The 23,590-nt window shown below is 41.1% G+C and overlaps 1 protein-coding gene across 1 annotated transcript; it reads right to left on the bottom strand.

Annotated features, from left to right (window-relative positions):
* Positions 1–577: 577 nt before the first annotated feature.
* Positions 578–19,386, bottom strand: synpra (synaptoporin a). The gene is made up of 6 exons (XM_023427865.2): positions 19,247–19,386; positions 19,049–19,114; positions 3,899–4,023; positions 2,917–3,115; positions 2,502–2,693; positions 578–2,223 (listed from the first exon to the last, which is right to left on the bottom strand). The coding sequence occupies exons 1-6, from the start codon at positions 19,262–19,264 to the stop codon at positions 1,972–1,974; spliced, it is 852 nt and encodes a 283-aa protein (XP_023283633.1). The 5' UTR covers positions 19,265–19,386; the 3' UTR covers positions 578–1,971.
* Positions 19,387–23,590: the final 4,204 nt, after the last annotated feature.

The raw sequence follows: 23,590 nt of genomic DNA on the forward strand, positions 1-23,590 counted from the left end.
AGCGCTGGTTATAAACTACAAATTAATTCTGTATAAGGGAAACACTGTGTAGATCTTCGGGCCTCTACATCTCAGTACACAGTGTATTTGTCAGTGTACACTTTAGTACAGTTTATCCGTGTGGTAGTGAGGAATATAATATTTCCACTTGCACGTGGTTCTTTCCCACAACAAACAAAAATGTTATTTTCCCTTGAGAGTATCCGTCTCTAATCTGAAGGCAGCACATCTGACCCATGTTATTACCGACAAGCTAATCTGACAAAACTGAGACATCTGCAGTTTTCCTCACATGTCTTTAGGGAGAAGACATGCAACAGCAAAGCTTGTTATCTCCATGAGTCAGCTGTGACACTGACAAGGTTGTGAACGTAATATTTGTATTGTCTCGAAAATACTGCACATTACTGTTTCTGATGACCAACAGAAAGAGCAAACGATTCAACCTTTCACTCTGTGCTTCACATCGTACCTGACAGACTCTTGTGGACAAATGAAGCATCCCTGTTTCCATGGAGACAAAGGCAGCAGGTCAAAGGTCAGAAGACAACCAGACAAAAAGATCAGAGCAGATACATGAATTTGTGTCATTTATGGCCAGATTTGTGCATCTTTAGCATGAATCCCTGTAAAACATGATCCACACTCAGTTTATAGACCAGTACACGTTTACCATGGACGTCAGACTTTTATACATACAAGGATGTTCAGTCTGCTTTATTACACTGTTGCAAGCCACATGCTTAGGAGGTCAAAAAACGGGGTTGCACGAGTCATATTAATGTAAACAAACCAAGCATTATACTTTGATCATTATTTTTAACATGAAATGCACATATTTTTTTTTCAAAGTTGTACAAACCTGAATGGTGATTTTGAAGTAAACAAAAGCTCAGTATTAACTATGTACAGATGAACCCACTATTCACTATTCTTCTATTATCACTCTGGTACTGATGTGCTTTTTTGCTGGGCTTTAAATGTGTAAATGGATACTCTGGACATGCTTTGAAGAGGTATAACTTATGTTTGTAATTTTCCAGTCGTCTGACGAGAGCATGGAAAACAGTCACAGTAATCTGTAGCGAGAGCTGCCACTTGTAAACAACGAGGGAGACAATCTCCCTCTTCTCATTATTCAAATAAAATGAGATGTGATAGCAGATGCAACTAAAAAAATGAAAACCATGAAAACAAATAACACGCTGCACTGTACTTTGTTTGTTCACAAACCCTGTATAGTGTATTTTTCACTATGCAGTTATTGCTTTAGGTTTTTTTTTGTCTTTCTGACGTTATCAAAAACCAATGTCAGACATGCTGAAATGTGTTTGTAACAAATGTAACGGGGAACTGTCCCTAAATCATTTTCTGAATCTATACCTGAATTAGAAATACCCATTATCAAAATACTAAAAAAAAGTAATAATACTGATCAAAATAAACTTTGAGTAATGACTCAGTGTGAATTTGTAAACTTTCAGAGATAAAATGCATGTTGTTGTTTTTTACTAGTGTCACAGAGCGCATATTAGCACACATACAACATCATGCACTTGAAAACGTGAAGAATGATACAAACATAGAGCACTTTTTCCTTCCACCACAAAGTTCAAACCAGTTTGAAAAAGACATCCAGTCAAACGGTGAATGTCAACGACCAAACACAGAGAGAGAAACTGTCACGAATGCTTTTCCAACTACAAGAAATACAACATTCAGCAAACACCTCTGAAACAGAAGGAGTAAAAGACTATATCTAATCATTTTGTACAATACCCAACAATACTTGTATTTACAGTGGGTGCACTTTAACACCTTTGACACCATCTTTTTTGTTTTTGTTGTTTTTGCACTTACAGATTGATGATAAACTGAGCAGACAGGGAAAGTTAACTCGACTTTCCTATCACCCTCTGATTGCCCTGGTTTGAAATGCAGAAATGCCACTCATGAAACGAAAAGGCACGGCTACATTTGATTGGTGTATGAGGTGGGCCCTCCCACCTGGCTGTACTCAGACGGCGGGCCGAGGTTTCCCTGGGTGTTAGAGCTCCCTGACTGGTCAAAGCTTCCCTGGTTGTAGGGCTGCTGGTCAAAGGTGCTGGCCTGTTTCTCAGACGGCCCGCCTGCCAACCTAGAAGCACCCTTGTGCCAACCGGTCTCCTTAAAGACAAACCAGATGTTTCCAGCCCATAGAACAAAGTTGAGAAACCCAAAAGCCTGAAGAGAAAGACAAGGAATAGCGATATGAAACATGGGCAGATTAGAAATTTTAGTCAACCTTACAGACTCATGTTCTTGTATGTCTGGATCTTTATTTTGATTCTTCTAGGCGCTATTTTACTCTTCTTAACAGATCATTCTCATATCATTCATAATTCATAAAATATGTAGCTTTTTTTGAGTTCATATTTCATTCATATCTGAAAATTGTAGCCTATTCTAATTCATTTACTCATTAATTCCCACTGTCTGGAACGCACATCCTGCAAACCTACCACTGAGGTGTTGAGTCCGGACCAGCGCGATCCGTGCACAGAGCCACACTTGTTGGTCTGGACTTTGCAGGCAGAGATGAGGAGCTGCACCTCATCGGGATCAGTGGCCACTTTCACATCAGACAGAGCTTTTGCCCAAGCAGAGGAACTGACCAGCCACATGAAGGAGAACACCACGGTCACTACGAAGTCCTGATGGTACCGACAAGAGAGGAGACAAACAGTTCAGACATTAATAGAAATATGACAGAAACATTACTTTGGGGTTTGTTTTGTACAGATTTTTGATAATGTGGCTTTATATCTGGCATTATGATTCCTTTGGCAGTGTGGACACAAGATGTCAAACAGAAAGATAAAAGAATTTAATGGTAATGGTACAAAAAAGTCCCAGTTCAGTGGCCGCGATACTCACAATGAGCGGGGCTCGACTGTTTTCACGGTATTTGTTCTGGAAAAAGATGTAGACGATGGTGGCCATCAGGGAATACAGGAAGGCAAAGACGGCAATGGTGACGAAGAACTCTGCGGAAGATGAATAGTCTCCAATGAGGAAGACGCGCTCCCTCCTCATGCCCTCACACGCGGGCGCTTCAAACGACACCTGGTACAACCTGGCACACAAAGAGAAAGGTACAGGAGTTGCCAAAGTAGGCCCTGGTAACTGATGACACACTGGTTTATACAGTGGTTTATTGTTCTTATGTGGTTCAGCCTATGGGTTCAGCAAACTCTGACAACTGGAGGAAGGAAATTCAATAGTTGTAAAAGAACAATATTGCAATCATGTGGTTTGTGTGCGTTACGGGAATAAGATGTGATTCTGTGATATGTGCTGACCTAGCGTACTACCTGTAGCAGTTGGTAAAGATTGGTAAGCCATTATACTGTAGTCACAGGATGTTTGCAGATGATACCATTAGGTTGATAATTTAATTATTTACTTAACAGACTGCAGCTGAAAGGAATTACATCCACTGGAATTCAGTTCCCTAACTCAGATTCAGAGGATTGAATGAGTTTGAGTTTAAGAGTCACTTAGAGTCACAGTAAAAAACACATTTTCTTATTTATTCCTAAATGGTGTCTACCAATACAGATAGCTTAAGTTTTATCTGAGGTGGCTCTGGAATATCCGTTTTTGTGATTTCTGCATGTACCCCAACACAGTGAAGTGGGAATGTGATTTATTTTCCAGTGATCACAGCATTGACTAATTACTTCATGAGAACTGCTCGCTTTTAAAGAAATGCTCCCACACACACCCACACACATTATTTTTGAATTCATTAAGTTTCCTACACGGTGTCCCATGGTGGTACTGCGTTAGCATCAGAGTATACACAGGTTCATACTCCTGCCATCAGACTTCGAGACTATGAATGAACCCCACTCACCTGAAAGGATAAGCAAAGTCGATGCCGATGCTGAGGTTGCTGCTGCCCTTCTCCACGCAGTCCACGCTAACCCGCAGCTGCCCCGAGTAGCCCCCACATGTCGCGAAGGCAAAAATGGCAAAAAGCTGCACAAAGAAATAAAAGAGGAAAATCAGATGCCTGCTGTGGAGATGACCCTACAGTACAAACTGGTTTGAACTGAGGCAATAGATGACTTGATGAAAAGCACATTTGTATACATAATCCAGGCCAAACACCGTATTTGCATGTACACACAGTCACACACACAACCACTCGCGACAAGGCTTTCTCTCTCAGCCTCTCAGTATCTGCTTCAACATACTCTTACAAAGAGAACCACTGTGAGAACGACATGCTGCATCAACTCTGATCAAATTATCAGAGAACGGTGTCGGCTCTTGGCTTGGACATTTGCTGGCTTGTCAGTAGAGTAGACACTGAGTTGGCTGATCAGCATGGAGGAGATAGGGCCTAGAAAAGACTGGGAATGAGTTTGTTCTGTGGTTGCCACCTAGAGCATGAATCAGGAGACAGTGCTTTACTTTGCAGTACACTGATGTAGGAGCACAGTATTAATCCCACTGGTTTTTACTAGACACACTCATTTTTGCAATGGAGTCAGTTTCAGTTTTCTAAAAGCCTGAGAGAAAGTTTAGTTAAAGATATAGTCACTTTCTTGATGCTGCTTGCCGCATTTCACACTACTGTTTTTTAAACTTTGCATTCTGTTTAGAGACTTTAAGCCCATCTGAAATCTGCAATTTTACACAGATTATTACTATGCACTAGTGAGGTAACTGAAAGGATGTCTGAACTCCAGTAAAGATGGTGGAGTTGCTGTTCATGTGAACTGGTGTGATAACACAGGGCTTATGCTGATGAGTATGCAAATGTGGTTTTGAACAGACTTTACTGACACTGTCAATCAAGACAGGTAAAACCTGATAAACCAATCTAAACGTCTCTAAAGTGGATCATAGAGGATGTGTCCAACCAAGGTAAATGTGCTCATTTGTTTTGCAGAACTTCAACACACAGATGAATGTGTCACAGTTGTGTTAATTGACTTTTGACCACTTGGGGGCAGCAGAACATGCTTTAAACACAACACTGGCATATCATCACCATATAAAGTTGTTATGGTGCGTTAACAGTTGCCTATTGACACATCCAGCAGTCACAGAGCAACATTAACATGTTTCTATCCACCTGACAAACATAAGCCCAGTATTCACTCTCCTTTTTCTTCCGTTTTGCTCTTCACCAACTGGCTCTTCAGTTGCTAAATGTTTGACCATGTTCACCAGGCAGCTGCTGACTTTCTGTCTCCTGTTCTGGACAGGATTGCTGAAAACATCAGTCTACTGCTGCCACAAACAACACAGATGAGAATGGTGGAGTGAACCCAAACAGTAAAGTTGCTGGCCCAGAAACCAAAACAATGAGCTGAAAGAGGCTAAAACACTTTGTATAGCTGGGGTGAACTGCAGAGTTCATTGATAATTCTCTGTGGGTTTGTCACTATGAGCAACACCTCACTTTGCACATGATAATTTGATCATCAAACATTAATATAAAAATCAACAAGTGCAGCTTTGATAAGTTATTAATTGACAAATACAATGACTTTAGAAGTATCAATTATTGCATGAAGAGTTTTACACGTCAAAAAACAAGAAAAAGGGATGAATTTCTACCACCAAGCCCCAGTAGAAAAACAGTGAGTATCAGCAGTCCCTGATCCATTCAAACACTTTGCTTACAGACATCTCCACAATTTCTCTGCTGTGAAGCCATTTCAACACCAACTCATAGCATTTTGGCCCCGTCAGCACAGGGTCTACAATAGCTGCAGTGAGTGTGTGGGCTGAGCTGAATTGGGATGAACAGAGTCTTAGAGTCTGGAGGAAGACATCCCTGCTTGTGCGCCCTCCACAGTCACCGGATGATGGCTTCACCACCACACGTGTTTCTGCTTGGACCGCAAATAATACATACTGAATGTCCCTACAGTGAAACTAGGGGGTGCAACAAATTGGCTGCAGCGAGGGTTAATTTGACCTGTAAATAGCATTTTAATGTTGTTTACAGGTACAGTATAAAGTAGTTGTAGTATAAAGTAGTATTATGTATAGGTACCACTGATAAGCATTGTAAATTATATTACATGATGGGAAAGATTAATGAAAGGAATCATGAATCCAATATATTATGGAAAGCAGAAGAAACAGCACCCTAACAAGAAGCTCAATACAGTTACAGTACAGTATATAGTATAGTTATAATGATAGAACACATTACTGACAGCAGACAAATGAAATGTGCATTCGCTCAAGTTGAACCTGATAACTCAGAAACATGGTGATTGCTCTCCCTCACACATCGGATGCTAAGACAGTTGATTTAGTCTTCTTTATCAGGCTACGACAGCAGCACTGGATAACACAAACTAACAATAACAGAGAAGCAAGATAATCCTAAGAAGAAGATCACTATCAGAGTTAAAGACATCTACAGCTCCATGCAGCTCTCTCTCTCAAGGAGACGAATGGCCAGCCTCCCCCACTCCGCCTTTCAACTCCGGCTGTCAATTGGGAGCCAGGGACAGCCGTGCTGAGCCACCTGTAGGAGAAGAGGGGGAGGGCAGGGGGCGCACCAGCACGCACAACCCAACACCACGGCACGTAAAACACTAACCCTCATATGACAAGAGTGTCATAACACCATTCTTGCTGTCTCAACATTATGAGAAAAATGCATTTTTATTGTGTAAGTTAAAGTATATTAAACAATATACACTGTATGCTCTCATGTCCTACACATACAGTCCCTGCCACTGCTGTAATGAAATTAAGTTGCTGCCTCCAGCAACAATCTGGCCCAAAGAGACATCATTATGAAGCTGCATGCAGAGAAGTTTTGCCACGGCTTTGCTTGCCTCATGTGACAAACAGAAGAGGGATAATTAGCTCTTCTTGCTCCACTTTGCTCCAAAAGTCATAAGCAGTTTTAATGACATGAAGTGTTGAAGTTTTGTGTGTGCGACTGAAAAAAATTGACCCAAAATATTCAGCTCCGTAGAGGCTACAGCTACTCTGCAGGTCCAGGGCTTCTGTCCGTACAGGTGTCTTTTGCTAAGAGTCAGAAGTAAGGCGTTTCCAGCTGGTTACAACCTCAGTGAGTTTCGGTAGTCAAGCTGAGATGGCTGAAATTGGCTCCCAGTGTGTACACAAGTATTACTTAATAAATATTCATTTAGACAAAGAATGCAGCATCAGCTGGAATAAATCTGTTTAATGATTATCCACTTGTTTAACTGCTTCACTTTCATTACAGAGAGCACAGCTAACCCTACACTACACCAAGATGAGATGTACATTTTTTTTAAATTATTATTTTAACTGCTGCATGCAAAGAGACTGAGACTGAGATTACTATAGCACAGTGAAGGGAGATGATATTGAGTTGAAATTAGATTTTCCTAACAACTGAGTTTTTTGAGAACTGATTGACAGTTTGATTGTAACGTGACAGCAGATAAATCCTGACCCACATGTACACAAACAAAGAGATTCCAGCACTTATGAAAAGGCATCATTGTCTATTATCCTAACTTTGCTGTAGCTCTTGTCTTCACATTTAGGCTAAGTATCTGTTATTCGCCACTGTTGAACATTGAAAACTGCTCACAGGGGCATAGTCGCACAATACTTGGTCATGCTTTGTGAGGCTAATCTGGGCCACAAAGGACTAAGCTCGATTTGGCTGCGTGGATGAGGTCAGCTCAGATCATTTGGTTGGCCACAAACAACCACCAGAAATGTGTTCATACGTCTACACACACACTTCACTAATTCAAATATGCAGCTAAAAGATCTGATAAATACTGTACATGCAGACTGTAGCACGTGCTTTTCTGAACAAACAAATGGTAGAGGACAAGTGACCAGAATAAATACTCCCTCCTAATTATCACAAACAGCCTCAGATAAACATCTATCTCCTTCCCTCTCCCCCCTCTCGCTCTCTCTCTCTCTGTATGTATATATACTCGCTCTCTCCTGCAGCTGCCTCCTCTCCCTGTGATTTTCGACTCGGGTTTAGCCCCTCTCATTTCTGGCTGGGCCCTTTGAACAGGAGAGCGTGGCATTGTGGAAGGAGGGTGGGTGCTAAGCCCCGCGCCCCCGTGTGTTTATCTGCCTCTCCCAGCTGGGCTCCTCAGGGAACAAGAGATAGAGAGGGAGAGAGGGAGGGAAAGCAAATGAGAGAGAGAGAGAGAGAGAGAGAGAGAGAGAGAGAAGCCAGGGTACAGGAATGAAAACTGTCTGCTGTGCAAACAGAGCTCTGAAACATCTCCCTGTTTGCCCTCTTCTCCACTGACCTACATGGCATCGAGGAGCATAATGTGAAGATCATAATTTGCTTTCAAACCAGAGTAATAAATTTGCAGTTCAATCAAAGATAAACAAAAAAAGAAAGCAACTTATGATATTTCCTACAGATGATTTTAAATGAGTGGATGTGGAGAACAGTGTGAGGATTCAGTCTGAGGGGAACTTGATGCAGCACAGGCGAGGTCAGAGGCTCAAATGGATGAACACTGTGGAAGACGCCGGCTGAGGATTATGAAACTGATCCTCACGCCTCAGGCTCGACCACAAGCAGTCAGACCTACAGTCCAGTACAAACAGCCTCCACTGTGAAAAAACAGGGGTGTAGTGAATATGATGAAAGAAACAATTGAGAAAGTGAAGTGGGCACAAAGAGGAGTGGTTTGAGGAGTGGTGCATGAGGAATATTTGGCTGTAAAATAAAAAAAAATAACAAGAGAAAACAGAGGAGCTGCTTAAACAAGAGGACGTGATAAGAGCGGCAGAGGAAGCGATGGAGATCGCACCGAGTGGAGAGGTGAGGATCACGTTAAGTAGCAGACGAGCTAAAAGGTGCATTCACTGATGAGCTGCACTTGACATTTCTGCAAAACCTCACAGATGCTACTCATAGATACACACATACACACACATACACACACATACACACACACACACACACACACACACACACACACACACACACACAAACACACACCGTCCACCTGCTCTATTCAAGTAGATAGGAGTCGTTGTGGTGTCAAGTGGCTGCATAAGGAGGAGGAAAATGCCTCAGATGTTCAGCCCCCCTCTCTGCCTGACAGGGAGGATATAAAATAAAAATCTAGGGCACTCTTTATGAAGATAGAAAGAAAGCGATAGATGAAACGGAGTGAGACAGAGATTGAGAATCAAAGTACTCTAAAAACTACTTGTGAGGTTTGAATAGGGAACAGATTTCAGGTATCAGAAAAGTAGACGTAAGACCTTTTTAAGATGCTACCTGAATTTAAGTAACAGAACATCTCTGATGAAAATTAACTTTTAACCTTGATGATGTCTTTTATATGATGCAAGACATATCATGAGCAAAATAAGCAGTCAACCCCATGACTACGTATTTCCACCTTTAACTCTAGTGAACCAAATTACAGTCTCATAAAAACAGATTCAGACAGCCAGAGTTTCATATGTCATATATCTAAGGAACCAATCCCGTCAACTTGCAGGGGATCTAGGATACAGTTGAAGTGAGTCAGACATTGCCATCACAGTGAAACAATGTCACAATTTGACTTAAAGAGAAATTCTGGTATTTTTCAACCAGGCATTTTCTCATAATTGTAGGTATTTTGACTAATGATATTGTTAACTTTGCACTTGCCACTTCCATTGAAGAGAAAAACATATTTTAGGACAAGCAGTGCAAGAGTTTCCAAGTAAACTTAATGCAGCTAAATTCAATATTTTTCATACACACAATGTATGAAATAACAATGTTAAAAAATGTGGTGATGTGAAAGGGGTCGCTTGTAGTGATGAACTGAATTATCATCTGAATCTGTAGCTGCCCTTGGCCACAAACAGACAGTAGCAACAAGCTAAAGACAGCTAAAGAGCCAGATATTTACATCAAAGGTTGGTAGTGACCAAAAAACAGAGCTCAAAGAGATTGAATATTGGAGTGACATTCATCAAGTGGGCAGAAAATCGACTCTGAATGAATACTAATGTTGCTCCATAACCACTGGATGTGTAAATGAGCAGCTGTTTACTAGCAAGTTTGTCATCGCCATAAAAGGTGATGATACATCAGTGTTGGGTTCACAAATAGTTTACGCTGCTCCTAAGTGGCCAAAAAAACCCCAAAAAACTGTTACTGCATCTTTCGAAAATAATTTTTCATAATTTGTTAACACTTGTCTCCGTGTCAAACCAAAGGTAAACGTAGAAATGAGCCCCCTAGCTTATGTAGCTAACTGCACAATTATTATCACACCTGTCTGGTGACTTTGGCTTTATAATAGTTCAGACTGCCTGTCTACAGTATGTTTTATGTTTATTTTTTCCAAATCTCTATGAGGTAGTTTGCAACCACAAAGTTAACATGACCTACAGTCAGAATGGCAACAATTATGAGGCTCATTTAAAAACACATGGATCTGACGGCCTAATAATGGATTCAAAAATGCCCCTAATGTGGAACCTGAATGTACAGTTAACAGTACATCTCCAACCTGTTTGCATTTGTCATGTGTATTAATGCCTTTGTATTCATACAGTGTTTCCATCCTTTTATATCTCCATGTTTGGGTGTGCATGGCTGAATGTGTGCCTAGGAGTGTGTGTACCCTCTCTGAGCATGTGTGTGTTTGAGAGTTTAAAGACCTAGATGTTAGCATGCAATGTGTATGTGTGAACATAGAGTAAAAATATCTCACTCTCTCCACTCAGGCAGAAGCATTAGCCACACCTGCAGTGTAGTTTTGGCAGATTTCTCCACAATATTCATGATGAACATTTGCGCAGGGGAATAAGCACACCCCCCAAAATACACACACATAGGCCTATACACACGCACGCACACAGACACACACACACTCTCACTTGCTGTAGCGGCTGTGGTCTGCCAGTGCACAAACATGAGCAATTTTATGCCGGCTAGTTTTACACACTAAACAAAACAGCAAATGCACAACATCAGAAATAGAAGCAGTGGTGTGAGCACTCAGATGAACATCTGAACTGAACTTTGACACACTAGTGATGCAGGGTAACACGCTAACAGACTGGTGTTGAGATATGGAACTAAAAGCTCATGTAATATGTAGTTTTTGTGATTTTTGTGTTTTTCATTCACTTAAATTCATAAAGAGTTAGAAAACTTTCATTTTCAATTAACAGTGAATAAATGCATAAGCAAATGTATTACAGTACACCCTCACTTTTTCCTACCCATCAAACAGATGTGGTTATACTTCAGTGATATGGACCATAGCTCATGTCAGCTGATTAGTCAGAAAAAACCCAACTACTTCACCGTCTACAGAACAAGTTACACAAAGAGGTGACATCCACAAGCCTTCATGTGAAAGCTGTCTGATCTTCGCTTCGGTGGCAGCACCACACAACAAAATCAGCAGCTCATTTAGCAGCGGCTAATCCTTCCCTGCACAGGGAGCGCTTTGTGCCCTGTACAGCTCACATTCATATTTCTCTCTGTCTCTCCGCGCTCCCTCTGTAAGCTTGACCGACCACAAGCAAGCAGAAAATCTCCATTTATTTTTGTAACAGTGTTCCTTCTTGCTGCTCCTCTTCTCCCCACAGGGTTTCCATGGTTACTTAATCAGGTGACCTATGTGGAACCCGACCCCTGTGCCCGTCAGTGACAGTCACTGCACTAATAACGCTGGGGGCACCCGATGGAAATGTAATACAAACCCATTGTATGAGCGCTTATTTGTATGTTTCTGTATGGTGGTGGGTTTACATATGGAAAGATGAAATTTCCTCTCGAGAATCTGGAGAAAATCATCCAAATTCATGTTAGATCCTATCTCAGCTCTGAAAGTGACTATTCGAGTTCCACTAGTGTAGTGTTAAGTGTGAACGATGAGGAGCGATGATGCTTTGGTGTTAGGGAACAAATAGAGAAGTCACGTCCAGACCGGCCTCTGTTCCACTACCTTCTGTAACTCAATGCAATCTCTCATTTAGCATTTCTTTCATCGGTCTTGTCTGTCGAGCCATGGCGTTTAGCCAAATGTCTGGGGCTTGTGGGAAATGGTGTTTATTAAAGACTTAAATATCAATCAAACACAAAAACAATATTGTTCTTCAAAAAAACAGACGTTGTTATCTAAACATATGAAGCGAGCCAATCAACATGCTGCTGAAAAAGGCAACAGTTGACCAATCAGAGTTTATTAAGCAGGATAGTCATGAAAAACAGCAACAGGTCGTTGTGGATGACCAAGTAGTTGTTAGTCGACTTATAGAAACAAACCCTTGTAAATTAAAATATTTTTTAAATCAGTGGCTGTGTCCGAAATCACTCACTATTCCCTATATAGTCCATTATATAGTGAGTTTGACATTTTGTAATGCTGTCCGAATGTATAGTGAAATTATTATACCTTATATAGTGGACTCATAGCATCAACTGCAAATCATGTTGGTGGGACAGATACTGTATGCCATATGCTACTGAGTGCAAAATAAATAACCATCCCACCCAAGGAAGCTGTGTTGTTTTTTCTCACCTTTACTTTTATGAAAATGTTTTCAGCACTCGATTTCTACTTCAGGTTTAATCTCAGTCAATTATAATAATCTTTGTGTGTAATAATATAAATACAGTGTGTCTTTGTGACATTTCTATATGCTCTTGTGCACATACTGTCTCGACACCTGTGCTCTTCTGTGGACTATGTGTGTGGGATGTCTTGTTTGAACAGACAAGTCCTACAGGAGAAGACAGGCTAACCTTTCTCTGTCTGAGTCACAGATGGCGGACCAGCATCTCAGGGTTGAGAGGGAGACAGAGGTCCAGCTCTGACCGGATGGGTGAAGAAAGGCCACGTCACATCCAGGAGCTCATCGGCTACCACAACCCACAGAACCCAAAAACTTATTTTAAGATCACACCACTACAGGAAATGATGAGGTTATAGATACCTTGACATGATGGACCAATTTTTATGTAATGTATTGTTCTTTTAATTTGAGAGCTTTATCAGGACATTAATTAAAGTGAAACAAGAACTCTGAATGCTGTGGGGTCCAAGCTACTTCATATACAATGTGATTAGGTCAATTCAGTGACTCTAATAGCTGGCATAACCTAGTGACTTTGTGATTAGAGTATGATCTCATCTGTGGAGGGGAAAAGTGTGTGTGTGTGTGTGTGTGTGTGTGTGTGAGAGAGAGAGAGAGAGAGAGAGAGAGAGAGACCGATAGTCCAAAACCCAAAGGTGGAAAAAGTTAGTATTGAGCGATGACTGAGCAAACACCCGACTCATCTACGAACAGCTGGCCAATCATGGGCGCTGACCCCTCTAAGCCAATGTTGGAAAGGTGTGTACGTGTGTGTGTGGGAGGGGGAAGGGGTTCTCACACTATCCAACCACCAAACAAGCAGTTTGGATGATAGTAAAGTCAGTAAAGTTCCCATGTTGCATGTTGTTGTACTGAGCCAGACGTTAATTACAGATTTAAAAATCATTCTTTAAAATTATTTTAAAAAATTAATTAAAGAAAATTTTCAAATATCAACATACACTCACCAACAAAAGCATCCAATTCTGTACAAGTGGATTGTTTTGCAGATGTTTTGCAGAGTTGATAGAGGAGGGAACATCAGACATCAAAGTTTTAAGGATATCAGACATCAGAGAATATCAAGCTCCGTAGATTATATTGACTGATGGGATGACAGATGTCACCAGCTGCAGAGCATGTTGTGAGTTTTGAAAAAGTTTCCATTTTCTTCCAAACAATATCAGACAGAGAGGTGAAATACCTTCTGATACTGATTTACTGTGTATCTGGCTCTGCTTCACCTGCCTGACCCAAGCGGACTTCATGACACTGAGATATTTGTTTTAAATGGATAGGCCAAGCTTGACGGCATCTTTTGAAGCATTTAAGTGCTGAAAAACAGATCTTTGACGTGTCAAGTCTCTTGCGATATCTGTCAGCAGCTGTCACCAATCTCCCTGCATCTCCCTCCTTTCATATTTGCTTTTCCTTTGGTGTGTGTGTGTGTGTGTGTGCTTATTCCCCTGCGTAAATGTTCATCGTGAATATTGTGCAGAAATGTGTCAAAACGTACATGATAACACGAGGTCAATGAAGAAATAACACAAAATGTGACGGATAAAATCGTGTAGGAAGAGAGAGAGAGAGAGAGAGAGAGAGAGAGAGAGGATTTTCAAGATTTCCAAAGAAGAGATACATCTAATTTTGCCAATCCCACAGCATTCACAAGTGTTTTACTCACGTGAGCCTTTGTTGTATTTGCAAAACATATACAGAGCAATTCTGGCCTGTCTCACTCAGTTTTGCAATAGTATTCCTCAGGGGTTAAACGCCTAACACCTATTTGCTTTGTAATATAGAAAATGTCTGCATTAATCAGAGAAACATTTTTGATTTCACACTTTCTTAAGTTTGACAGCTTTGACTACAAAGTCATTTGCCATGGACACGTACAGCAGTAATATAACATGCAAACAGCGTCTAATTTTTCTTGTTTACCAGTTTGACCTTTCTTGTTAAGTTTGAAGTTACATTTAAAAAAAACGTATGTGAATCCTGATGTATTCTCTACAGCTTAAGTATGTGTAAAGCTTTGTAAAGAGAACAAATGTCACTAGGGCTGCAACTAACAATTGTTTATGTAATATCAATGAATCTATTATTTTTTTGATTCATTAACCACTGAATTTGTAAACTGTAAGAAAATATTAGAAAATGTGTTTGTTTTCTCTGACCATCAGGACAAAAGCCGGAAATATTCAGTTTACTAAGCTATAAATAACTACAAGTCAGAGATCCAGTTTAGATCTGTGATCAGTTGTTTCTGTCTGAGGAAAACAGCTACTTAATTCATCATCATGAACATTAATTAAGATAGCTTTATTAATTTTCACCACCTGTGGCTCTGACCTGAAAATGACATGAGCAGCAGAGGACATGAAATTTTTATTGTTGACTGATTGTTCAAAGACACTGAAATCACGGCTATAACATGGGAACTTTTATACCTGATACACCACAAACCTGATCCAAATATCGGCGCCCCTCATTCAGAACTATGGGGTTAATGAACTCAAAATACTGATTTAATCTGTGTGAAAAGTTAAACTACAATTTAATATTCTCTTGAAATTTACCGTGCTATAATCAGCTGATCGTCTCTCTAGAGAAGAGGTGCCACTCTGTTGAACGACTGTTCACTGGCTGTCGTAGAGTGATTGAACAAAGGGATGTGTCTTTTCACTCACAAACAATCTTTGGGAGAGTACAGCGAGTGGCTTGGAGAGATCATATTAACCAACAGACTGAAGTGTCAGTGAAGCTATTACTGAATTTACTTTAATTAGCTACAGCTGATATAATCTACCGACAGGGACATTTTAACTGGAGATTTGTTAGCGTCAGTTATCTTTACAAATCCAACCAGAAACTGGATCCAAACTATAGGAACCCAACCTTCAACCAACACAGAGGTTTAACTTTAGCATTCACATGCACTTCAAATTTACTTATTTTTTTACTTTTATCTTTGCATGAATGAAAACCTCGACAAGCATAGCAACAATAACTAAGGGAAACCAATCCTCTATTGTGGCACAGCTCTATCTGGCACACACACACACAAACAAACACACCCGAGGCAAACTAAAGCTGCGTACAGTAAGGTGCTGAGGATGACATCATAAGACAGTGGGTCAGTTGTGGGTTTTTAATGAGAGGAGGACCCTTACTCATAAATGAGACTCACGATGGGACTCATATTTTGTGACTCACCAGCCTGAGTATTGCTACAGTACAGGAGGCCACTGAGTTGATACAGTACTTGTAAATCTGCAGTGTGTGAGATGATACAACAGCCATGGCCGCGCTTCAGCGCATAACAAATGCATGTATATTATTTGCATCATGTGCTCAATCAACTGTACAATTTTGCTCTCTTTCTCCTTCCATCTCTCTCTCAAACACACACACATACACACACACACACACACACACACACACACACACACACACACACACACACACACAAACGTGCACACACATGCAGTGAAGAGTTTGGGCACATCTCAAAGGACAGCTTCTGCATGAGTTGGTCCATGGTGGAGAGGAGGGGACCTTACAGCTGTTTGGAGCAGAATATGCCAACCACTGACAGTGTGCCAAACAGGCCAAGAGCTGATTGCGTACACACACACACACACACACACACACACACACACACACACCCTCCATATACCCTCCCACCTACTAGTCTATGGCAACATCTTGGCTAATGTTAAAACAACCTTTAAACAACCTTATGTTTGTCCACATGACCAATCAGCCATACAGTCAAGGGTTCAATGTGATTAGCAAAGTAAATGTCAATCTCTGCCTGAACAAAAGCCTTTAATACCTGGAGGCATGTAAACAAAGCAAACTGACAGACATGTGTTTTTGCTGGTGCTGTAATGTGCAAAGAAATTCACTGCAGGGCAGGCCTTAAGATATTGTTATAAACACTGAAAACATTGTATTGTGGTTGTACAGGCTCTTCACAAGTGACTGCCATGTCAGTCTTAGGTCAGCTGCACGTATTTGCAGGCTGCGAGGAGGCCGCTGTTTGAATGATGGTCTAAAAATAAACAGTGGCCACGTTTAAACTTAAGGTTCATATATACATATACAATACAGGGCTGCATGAGGCCAGTGGTCAAGATCTAAATTACATAATTACATCACACTGAATATGCATGCATAAAGACACACATGTAAATCTTTCTTCATGGCCATTGTTGTGCAGGAAAACGTGTTGGTCAGCTAGAGGAATATCAGGTGGTTTCAGTGGCAGCTACATGTGATTATACTCAGCTCATTACTTCTGTATCCTCCAGTGTCTGACGCTGCAGTTTGAGAGGCATCATGTCCCAGCTGAATGTCACTTTTTGATGGGGGACAGCGGGAGACCGTCCCTGCAGGCCCCTCACTCCTCACATTCAACAGGGACCTCAGACTGGAACATGTTAAGCTTGCACATTTTTGGGCTATTTGGTTGTTTTGGTTTATTTTGTTTTCTTTTTAAATGTATGGTTATATTCGTCTGTTCCCTTTTTAGAAAAAAAATATTTATACTGTGACCCATTGCTTCAGGATCGATCCCTGTTTCTTTTCTCTTGATTTGTTTGTAAAGTAGCTCCATGAATAGGAAGAGGAGAATCTTAGCTGTGAACTTTTAATGCCAGGACTCCTTGTGGTAAAATAAAATACTCTGATGAGTAAAAAAAAAAACAGTCCTAATTCTCCAGTGTACTTTGAAAATTTACATCAGATGCTGCATCTGTACCTGTCAGAGTCTCCTGAGGTTTCCCCAACAGTCAGAGCTTGAGTCAACACTAATGTGGTGCTAAATGAGGGCAAATAGTGTCATTACATTATTTAGATTCTAGATAGATACAGAAAAAGTGAGAGATCTTTCTCCTGTCTGCTATCAGAGAGGAATAGCCTGACCACAGCTGTGCCACTGTAGGTGCTGCAGAATAAATCAGAATAGCTGGGTCATAATTTGAATTATTTGCATTTTTATGAGCCCGCTGAGCAGCAGAGACATTGGAAACTAAGATGCGGGCGCAAGGAGAAGAAAAAAAAAAACGCGGAAAGGAAAAGGTCACATTTATAACAGTGGCATGAAGCTGCGGAGGTTGCCTGTTTGCCTGTGTGTGTGTGTGTGTGTGTGTGTGTGTGTGTGTGTGTGTGTGTGTGTGTGTGTGTATGTGAAATGAATTGTAGCTTGAGTAAGATCATGTATGATTACATCTTAGTGAGCTCTACCAGAGGATTGGTGGATCAATACGTCACTGCATGTCACAGAACGCTGTGCAGTCATGCTCACACATTCACACATGATGCCCTCCACCATCACACACACACACGCAACATGAAGACACATAGAGGGAGCTATGACAGAGTGTTATCTTCATCATACAGATGGTGCTTTGGATCATCTGCTTGTTCTTCACAGTGAACATGGTCACACACACAAACAGCCAAAACAGATGCACCTGGGAGCTCACCTCACTGATAGACATCTGCCCTATCTCAGCTGAAACCTTACATGTCTGATGAAATTAAGTTTGAGTGAGCTTCACTCCGTTCGCATGTAAAAAAAAAAAAAAAAGAGCTTTTTATTAGAATTTTCTGCAGCGGAGACTGCTGCTTGAGGATCCTCTGCACATTTGATGGCATTTATGAAAGTGAGAGAGACAAGCTCACGCACATGCGCACGCATGCACGCACACACACACACACACACACACACACACATACATACACACACACACACACACACACACATGCACGCAAGCTGAATCCCCCATGGCTACAGTAATTTCTCTAAACTCACATCAAAGAAAATCACTTATCTCTTTTTGCCTCGAGGCTTCTCTGCACTGTACAATAAACACCAGAGTCTACAAACGGCACCCAGACAGAGAGAGGTAGTAAAGCTTTGATTCAGTCAGAGCTAGGACGACCCGTTCTTATTGTTGACTCCCGGTATGTCATTTCACTTGGGGTAACGTGGGGCATTTTTGTGGACTGACGCAAAAACGCACAGGTTTGGCCCCAACGCATCCAAAATGCGCATTGATTGAAAAAGCTTCATAGCGGTTTCCAGTGTCATCTAGTTCCCACGGAGCTGTAAATCCTTACATAAACTTGAGCCATTTAGTCACGGTGTAACGGATCACAGTCAAGCTGATTGCGGGTAAGGTCCCTCGCCGAGTGGAAGTAACACAAACACCATCATTAAGGCGCAAAACCCAAAGGATGTAAAAAAGAAAAAATTTAAAAAAAACTTTTAGTTTTCAGTGTAGGAATACTATCACCACACACACACATGCACGCACACACACAAACACACACACACACATCACATCCTATATTATATAATTCATTGATGTAGCCTATTTACACTGCACGGTGAAGTTACTGCATGAAAAAACTCATCAAAGTTCCAACTCACCCATTCCAAAACACGGATAAATCCCAGAGGTAATTTTAGCACTTGAAATGTCCCCCCAGAAGCGAGCTGCAAAAAGCACACAGGGAGGATAAAAGCATTCTCATTTCTGTCATCAATTAACGACACACTGGCCAATTGAGCTCATAACTTCTAACATCTCTGAGTCATAATCATCTCTCCTCTCCTTCAGTTACGCACCTGATTGGCGGTGTCCATTTCAGCAGGAGGCTACTTTCTGTTCCTTACTTGTTTGATGGGATGGAAACAATCTGAAACCACAAGCCAAACCCGATTGATGTGTCTGTCGCGCGTTAACAGTCAGGGGCTCTCGGCTCTGAGTCCGACTCCGACCGGAAAAAGCCGAACACTCTTGGTTTTATGTTCCCCCCCCCCCAAGAGCGTTAGACTTTGCCATGGAGACAGGCAGGGATTGGCCTCAGCAAGGAGGAGTGACGCCTTCATTTTTTCCCATTGGCGGGAACAGATTTGTTATTTTATCTATAGAGCATGTCGTTTTAAAATTTCTTTTTATTTTGAAATCTGTTAAAGTAAATTATTTCTCAAGTCAAGAGCAGCTCAGGAAAAAATGCATTCATATTATTTTAAGTAAATTTGACTGCTGTGGGTTACTGCAGCTGCAGTGAAAGGGGATCCATATATTATAAAAATAATAATCTTATTGTATGTTTTATAATAATATATATGAAAAATAACCTTCCGTATCCTGATAAACTTCACTTAATTAGACTTGATTGACCAAATGGACAAAAATAATGTCGCAAAATCTCACATCTCTATACTATAAGACAAGTCCTGTTAACGCTGAGAAAACAAACTTAAAGTGTCATTTAGGCTTTGATGTAGAAGTTTGGCATTTTGCTAAATATACTTTTTCACTTTTATGTCAAGAGTGAGATGAGAAAATCCTTGTTTTAGCTCTGTACTTGACACAAGAGATTCAATGTTTTCATCTACGTCTCAACAAGAATGGTTCCAAAAATGTCAAACTATTGTGTGTAGACTGACAGGTCCACTTGTTACCTACCAAACTTTGGAGCAGTTAAATAAGTAACAGCATCTGCCCCACTGGAAACATGACTCACAGAGTGGAGACTAACATTTATACAATCTTTGACAACCAGGAACAAGCCAGGGCTCCACTCATGCACACACACACACACACACACACACACACGCACACGCACACAGACACAGACACACACACACACAGGTAACTTTGGGCAATGATCCTTAACTGTCTGAATGCTGTTTTTATCCAGATTCACTGTAGGAGCTCAGGCAGTTTGTCATCTAATGAGTTTACCAAGGCAGAGAGAGAGATAGACAGAGAGAGAGAGGGAGGGAGGGAGAGAGAGAGAGAGCCTGAATCTAACTGCAGGCAAGATGAAAGAGAGCGAGAGGGGCTTCCCTGACTCTGCTACACTGACGACAATTCCTGTAAAGCCAAGTGCAAACTGCTCTGACAGCGTGGCTAATTTTACAACATCTCTCCCATCGTTCCTTCGCTTTTATTCTTTCATTTTCTCCCTCCACTGTCTCTTCCCCCCCTGTCCCTTTCTCTCTCTCTCTCTCTCTCTCTCTCTCTCTCTCTCTCTCTCACACACACACACACACACACACACACACACACTCTCACTCTCACTCTCTCTCTTTCTCTCTGCCTGAAGGGCTCTGTCCAAGTGATTAGGGAATCATTGAATCTGATTGGCTAATATTTCCACCATAGGAAATCAGAAGGATCTGAAGCAAGAAGAACGGCGTCTCTCATGTGCACTTCATCCTTTTAGTTAGGATCTGTTTCAGATAATGAGCCGAAACACTCCTACTGGATTTCACAGAGGCCTGTCGTCTGACCTGACTGCACAGTGTGACATCATGGAAATATCATGTAGACATTGGACTGTTGGGGAAAAAACTGCTACATTAGTGACAGTTTTTCTGGCATGATTTAAATTGACCAACAAATATTTTTTCCATATAAATAAATGTTTAGTGTAAGTAATGTGTAATGTAAAGTGAGACTCTGTCATTTTCGTTGAACAGCAGTTACTACGGCTACAAGTGCCAATTACAGGACAATGCAATATCACATGTCCCTTCATTTGAGTCATCATGAGGCAACCTGACTGAAAGCGAACAGCTGGGACCACAAGGTACAATGTTTACTTCCCTTTTTACTTTTGTGGACAGATTCAAAAAATGAAACGGTGACAACACGTATGTGTCTGTAGCACAAGCAGAGAAGAGTCACAGAGTCGGTGAACTCACTCAGTTCTATCACTTAATGCTACACTGCAATATCTAAACTTCTAATTCTCCTATATGCTCATCTCATAGCTGCAGCTCAGTGTCCGGTCTGTGACTGTTTGACTGTTTGAAGCTCAAGTCACTGTTAATGCACCCATGGTGAAGAACTGCTGCCACGTCTTCATGCATGCTGGGAAATAAGAATCCACAAATAGGCACAAAGCACCTGAGGGGCTCCCAGATGCAGCCAATCATCCCTCAACTATCCTACAGCGCGTTACTGCAATATGTGGAATAGAGTTTCAAAATACAACTGGTATTTTGCTGCGAAACCAGGTCCCAGTCCCGAGTCTATTACTTTATGTGTATGTGCTCAAGCTCAAGGGGGGAAAAACAGAGAATAACCTGTCACACACACTGACAGGTGTCAAAATGCATTTCAAGCAACTGAGATTGTACTGCAGATCCAGAGAGGAACACACATGGGTACTGTAGCTAAAGGCCAGTGTGTGTGTGTGTGTGTGTGTGTGTGTGTGTGTGTGTGTGTGTGTGTGTGTGTGTGTGTGTGTATGTGTGTAGAAAAGACAGACAGAGCATAAGAAGAAGTCAAGCAGTAGATAATAAGCAGGGAGAAAGATGCAGGGTATGATTCAGTGTGCATATTCCCTTGTATTTCTGCAGGACATGCATGCCTTTTAGCTCCAGGCCTCATCACATGAGATCGGTGTCTTAAAAACAGCCAGATGATGACTTCAAATGAACCTGCACAACATGGTGTGAATTGAACGGATGCCTTAATAGCACCTGTGTAGTTATGGATTGCATGAGTGACACCCTCAGAGGAAATCTGGACAGATGGAAGGGAAGCAGGTACCGTCTGAGATGAGGAGAAAAGCAATAAGAAGCAGAGCAGAGAGAGACACCAGAGCAACAGTAGGAACAATCACCATTCTTCCTCTCTGGTTAAGCCTCTTTCATATTGCGACACACAGAGGAATTATAGCGCAGAGACTAGGTCAGCCACTTATCCATCTCATCCAACAATGCAACACGCCCCAACTCCACAGCAATTACTGCTCAGCCGTAGCCGCTGCCAGAGCACATCCACATCTTCTGGTGCTCGTGCTGTTTCAGATGCAGTAATAATAATGAGTGCTCTGTTGCAGAAAAGGTATAAATATTCAGAAACATCGAACAGAGTTTTTGTAGTATCAGTCATAAGAGCGTGAGGAGATGGGAGGATTCTTTATATATGAATAAAATATCATGAAAAGAATCGTTAAAATGTCAAGATAAGCAAGAAATATGTCAGAGATGCACATTTAGGTGAATAACAGCAAAAAAATAAATAAAAATAGAAACCTGGTTGTGCGCTGCTCATTCTCTGCAGTTAAATGCCACAGTTGGCTGAAATTTGGATGGATTCATATATTTCACACTCGCTTGTTAATTAAACCTATCCTCATATGCCTGTGACAACACAAAGCAATGAAACATGATTAGATCCCGGAACAAAAGACGAGCTTTGGAAATGTTTCTGGGTAAAATGGCATTAGCCCTGGTTTCATTTTGCACCAGTTAGACAGCGTACATAATCAGGATTAACTTTAGCATGATGGGAGAGTGGGAGAGAGAGAGAGAGAGAGAGAGAGAAAGAGAGAGAGAGAGAGAGAGAGAGCCCGACAGGCATGAAGAGGAAGAGAGAGAGAATGAGAGAGAGAGTGAGAAGAGAGAATTCACCCTCAAAGTCACTCACCCTGGTAACAGATAGCAACACTGGTGTAGTTATTACCATGTAATGACACACAAGAAGCACTTTTGCTTCTGTACCAAACAGAGCTGCTTTAGGTCTATCAGTGCTGGCAGGGTTCCCTTAAGTCCAGGTGTGTGTTTATGAATATGCAGGAAAAAATATATAAAAATAAATATCCAAATAAAAAACGTGCACCAAAGACTGTGTGGTATACATTCACATTTTTGGCTGTGTCAGTCTTCTGCAGACATACAGTACTAGTTGTCACATTTATGGTTTAAGATATAGTTAACAACTTGTATACTTGTACTTTACTGTTATGAACAGACAGAGTTGTGTCATCTCATCTCTCACCACTATAAGGAGAACACTGTAGTGTTCATTAGTGATAAAGCTGGATTTTGAATCATTTTGACTTTTTTGTGCGACAACAAAAACATTTTTTTTTGTTGACAGAGTGCCCATAAATCATTGAAGGGGCAGAATATGTACAGTACAGTCTACTTAGACAGTGTTAGATG

This window comes from Seriola lalandi, unplaced genomic scaffold, assembly GCF_002814215.2.
Source record: "Seriola lalandi dorsalis isolate HSWRI2012SDOR001 ecotype SW California unplaced genomic scaffold, Sedor1 jcf7180002054864, whole genome shotgun sequence".
Taxonomy (NCBI): Eukaryota; Metazoa; Chordata; class Actinopteri; order Carangiformes; family Carangidae; genus Seriola; species Seriola lalandi.

Excerpts from the sequence above, each read along its gene's own strand:
- synpra (XM_023427865.2), bottom strand. Across the intron at positions 3,116-3,898 it reads GACTTTGCTTATCCTTTCAG|GTTGTACCAGGTGTCGTTTG; the intron begins GTGAGTGGGGTT and ends TTTGTGTGCCAG. Across the intron at positions 2,694-2,916 it reads ACAGTCGAGCCCCGCTCATT|GACTTCGTAGTGACCGTGGT; the intron begins GTGAGTATCGCG and ends CGGTACCATCAG.